We start from the raw sequence: 4,815 nt of genomic DNA, 5'->3' as shown, positions 1-4,815 counted from the left end.
TTTACTTGAGATCATAAGGCTTATCTCAAAACCCATAATTATTATTTACTACAAAAATATTTACTTGACATCATAAGGCTTATCTCAAAACCCATCATTATTATTTACTACAAAAATATTTACTGGACATCATCAAGCTTATCTCACAACCCATCATTATTATTTACTACAAAAATATTTACTGGACATCATCAAGTTTATCTCACGACCCATCATTATTGTTTACTACACATGCTGTTTTAGTTACCATGTTGTTGTCTAGCTTTTGCAAGAGCTTAGATGTTTAGTCAGAATTGTTCGAAAGTTGACAGATGATTCAAAGACCAAATAATTATTGTTAACGTTTTACAGTAGATACTTCCATGGAGGTCTCTAATAACGTGTAAATTAAGTTTATTCCATAAATACTGAAACCATATCTTACTGAAAGGTTTTATTAGCAATGGACTGATAAAGCGGTGAGGGTGTTAGTTACCAGTTAAGAAACTCTTCTTTGAAAACAAACAAAAAAAAACGAAAATTATTGTTACTCTTAAGTTACAAATTTAAAAGAAATACATAACTATGTGTTTGTTTGTGAAACAAAATAAGACTACTTAACTTTACAATATGAAACATACTAACGTTAGATTGTTTAAGGAAATGATTCCACAAGCCGAGTACTACAATTTCGCGTTAAGAGGGCCAAATAAAAAAAATATATATACCCAAGTCTTGATTCTTACGAATAAACAGTAGTGAGCTTAAAAAAGATTGGATTTTGGTTTAGGGATCTTTAGATTTCTGGTTTATTTTTATTGTAATGTCTAATGAACTTTCTTTGATTTTGGTGGCGGCTAAAAGCAATCTGATGGCAACTACTAGCAGTAACTTCTGTTTATAGGAAAACAGTTGCAAGAAATATGCATTCTACAGGTAATTCTAGATCCGGCGTATAGGTGAGAGTGTCCTGGATTATTTCATTTTATTATTAAAGTACTAATAAATTGGCATTGAACCTGGTGCATATATTATTATTATAAGTAAAAATGATTTACAGTTGGTAAATTGTCATGAAAACAAAGTTTTCGTGTATCTGGTACATCTATTACATATTCTGAACATTGTGAAATACCAGGTTGTTTTATGCAATTCTGCTCATTTCTATGGGTAGGTTACAAATGTAAACAGAAATGGAGTCTCATTTGTCAAAGAAATGTTCAAATGATTAGTAAACGTGTTTGTGGAACAATAATCTTTCAGCTGCCTAATACTTTCTTTGTGCTGACACTGCGTTTTCCGCTTTATGATCTGACGTCTATCTAAGAAAAGAAAACTTATTATTTTTATCTTTAACGTATTTCTTTAGAAGTTTATTATACATTCGAAAATATAGAAAACGTTCTGTTTTTATTATCATATTTTTGTGTATTTACATAATTTAAAATAAATATATTAATTTGTGACTGTTTCTACTTACTTCTAGGTGTCGTTGATATCAAGAATTATCCCAAGTCCTGATTGGTTTGTCGGGATTGATAGCTTGGATCTGTGTTCTGGAGGGAATTGGATCGACACACTACGAGTTGAAGTAGGCCCAGTAGACGCTGGAACGGACGCTGGATTTACATTCACCGCTCCAGATTGGGAGTCAAAACCGAGACTAAAAATATCTCAAATCACAACACATCACCCAAGCCACCCAGCAAACTCTTTCTACTACCCTACGTTGCGAAAACTACCCCCTCTAGCGGCTTTTCATTTCACTAAAGTTAGTGTTTACAATCTCAACGAAACAATGTTTGTTGGAGGCGCCAACAACAGTCAGTCAGCCACAGAGGAAACTGTAGACCAAAGAGATAATCAAGACCAACAGGAGACGCTAAATGAAACAGATGTTTCTCAAGATAATAATCAAAACTCTATAGAAGAATCATCAGAAATCCTTTATGGAAATAGTCCACCTCACGATTTGTCAGACGACCCAACACCATCTAAATTTCGTATTGACAGGTTAAACAAACTAATTAAAAAAAGGAACAGAATACGGTTTGAAAAATTGCGGCGTCGTAAGTTCCTCATTGCTTAATTATTGAACATAAGTTTAGCCTCATTTACCAAAATAAACTTAAGTTGTTTGATTAAGGTGAAACAAGTCATATCACACTTTTTTAAACTGACACTAATTTATTAGTCATGACATGAAAATATTGTACTCTAGGCTTTCGTTGGAATTGTGGAATTGATCATGAACTTGCAGCCTTGTAGTTTAACATACACATTTGTTTGTTATTACTTAATTTATTTTAGTCAAAAGTATCATTATACCAGTGGCCATCTGTTTATGGTCTTCCTTATTAACTTTAAGAATGTTATTTTTCCTTCCGAATCACACGATTTTGTTAAACAAACCATCACTGATCAGTTATACTCATACAAATCTACTTTTCTTCAAATGTTTGTTTACCGCTGACACATCTTTCTAGACTGTCTGTTTCATTTTCAAAAAAATTCTCAACAATCATTAGTGTTCCAAGTTCAAGATTGTAAAAAAAAAATAGTTTTGCACATGTATTAGATATTCCTAATGCATGACATTAATGTAAAGACAAGTTTAAATATATATGATGATATCAAACTCATAAAAGACACCATGTTCTTGAGCATATATTCTTCTGGTAGTCTATGTATTACACGATGCTTTATATTATTTCATACAATCATTGTCGTTTTCTTTATAAACCTACAATTCTTAATTCAAGGATACATTAAGTACAAAAGTAACACTCTGGAGAGTAGATTTAATGAACAAATTTTACGTTAACATCGAATAATAAGTTTCTCTTGACTTCTTGCAGTTAAAACTGCACATTTCTACCTTTTATTTGTTCCATCTCATCATGCTCTTTCATCCTGTCACGTGGGTAATACTTTTTACATATATGTTAAGTTATTTGTGTCTTTCCTTTAGATCGCCCTCGACCATGCAAGGTTAGCCAATGGTCAGATTGGAGCAACTGTTCGAGGACCTGTGGATTTGGATATATGACGAGAGTCAGAAAAATCATCAGAAAACCTAAACATGGAGGAAAACCATGTCCTAAGCTGGTCGCTACCAGATGGTGTGGAAGTGCTAGAAATTGTCGCTCTTTGGAAAACAACTACTTTAGATGGTGATTAATCCTAACAAGACGCAGTATTGCTGGAAATTATTATGCTTTAGTAGGTCTTTAAAATGGCAAAATGTGTTTGAAATATTACGATAATTAATTTTTAGTGAATCCTATTTCAGATCATTTCCACAAGATGGCATAGCATCACAGACAGAAACTTATCCCAAACTGTAGAATTTCTGCTGGTAATTAATGAACATTGTAAAAGCTATTCTCAAAAAACTTTGATACCAGGTTACAGTTACATCCCAGGTCACAGGTACACCAATACTGATTACATGCGATTACATGCAATCAAGTCTAGAGGGAAAAAGTTAATAAAAACCAGATAAAAAAGTAATATTATATTTGAATGAAGCTTCTTGAAAATTTTAGGGTCAACAGAAAAACAAAATATGATAATTTTTTCTTTCTAGCAGTCTTTTACACCTTCTCTTTACGTTTAGTACAGACTATGCATTCTAGCCCACCTTCTGATTCTGTTCGTAAATCTAATCAGTCTTTAACAGTAAGTAAATGCAATAGAGTAATAGAACATTGAAAATTTTTGTATAACTATTTACACAAATATACATTAATTTTAGAAACTGAATTGTTAGCGGGTAATTGCAGTTTTAATAAAGAAGATCAAGAAAGTTTTGATTTGATCCAAGAAAATTTAATATTTCTGTCTTATTTAATAGGAGATTAATGAACCCATTTGATCCATTGTAATTATTTAAATGATTTCTTCAGTTTGTTGTTCCATCGGTAATGATTATATTTCATATAAATAGTAATTGATTTCAAATAAAATTCTAATTGCCAAAGATGGATTATACTTTAATCTGAATCGACATTAATAAATGTTGTTTTCTATTTTTTATGTGTTTTTTCAAAGAAGAAAAACACAATAAAATTGCTTACTTTTAACCTGCTGATAGAAGACAGTTTGAATGAGTGAATACAGGGAAAATTAAATGTTTTAGACTGGATAGATACACCACAAGAAATCATAACTGATATTATGTTATTAGAACTGTTGTGCTTTTAACCAGTAGATGATATAAACGAGGTATACCCTGTTCCTATTGGAAGTCATATCCCACCGATCTCGCAAAGAAAAATAACTAAGGTTATAAACTGAAACCAGAAACATTAAATAAATTAATGTTGAAGTATTAATGTTATACTTAAGTGTAGTATGAAAGTGCCCTGTCTTATTGTAGTTGTGTGCTTATTTAATGTACTGTCTCTGTTGTTAAATAGACTGTTTTGTATACAAATGTCAACTATATAATGCTATAGTTGTGCATATCTAACCACTTTATAAAGGCTTTTTTAAAGCAACACAGATAAGTTGTAGTTATACTGTAAAATATCGCTTTAAAGGGACAGAAAAATAAAATACAAAATATACATTCAGTCTATTTTGACGTTATTTTGAGAAAAAAACATTTTTCGTTCTACATGATTATAAGTTACCTCTCAATCTTCAAAACATAATTATTCAAAGTATCGTGCAACATAGTTCAGAAGATATTTTCATATTCCAAATTGTCATGAAACGTACTTAAAAGATTTTTTTACCATTCCACATATTTACAAAACCGGTTTTAAAGTATATTTTATAATTCCAAATTATCATAAAAACCGGTTCAGAATATATTTTAGAATTCCAAGT

The 4,815-nt window shown here is 31.1% G+C and overlaps 1 protein-coding gene across 1 annotated transcript in view; it reads left to right on the top strand.

Moving 5' to 3' along the window:
• Window positions 1-4,541, top strand: part of LOC106467811 (spondin-2-like) — a 9,040-nt gene extending 4,499 nt beyond the window's left edge. The window contains exons 3-4 of the mRNA XM_022396007.1: window positions 1,466-2,048; window positions 2,951-4,541. Of these exons, the coding sequence (XP_022251715.1) occupies window positions 1,466-2,048; window positions 2,951-3,156 (789 nt within the window). The 3' untranslated portion in view covers window positions 3,157-4,541. The remainder of the gene's footprint in view (window positions 1-1,465; window positions 2,049-2,950) is intronic.
• Window positions 4,542-4,815: the final 274 nt, after the last annotated feature.

Source organism: Limulus polyphemus, unplaced genomic scaffold (assembly GCF_000517525.1).
Source record: "Limulus polyphemus unplaced genomic scaffold, Limulus_polyphemus-2.1.2 Scaffold2750, whole genome shotgun sequence".
Lineage (NCBI taxonomy): Eukaryota > Metazoa > Arthropoda > Merostomata > Xiphosura > Limulidae > Limulus > Limulus polyphemus.
The sequence above is the reverse complement of the archived record's forward strand: the minus strand, read 5'-3'. Positions and strand labels throughout refer to the sequence as shown.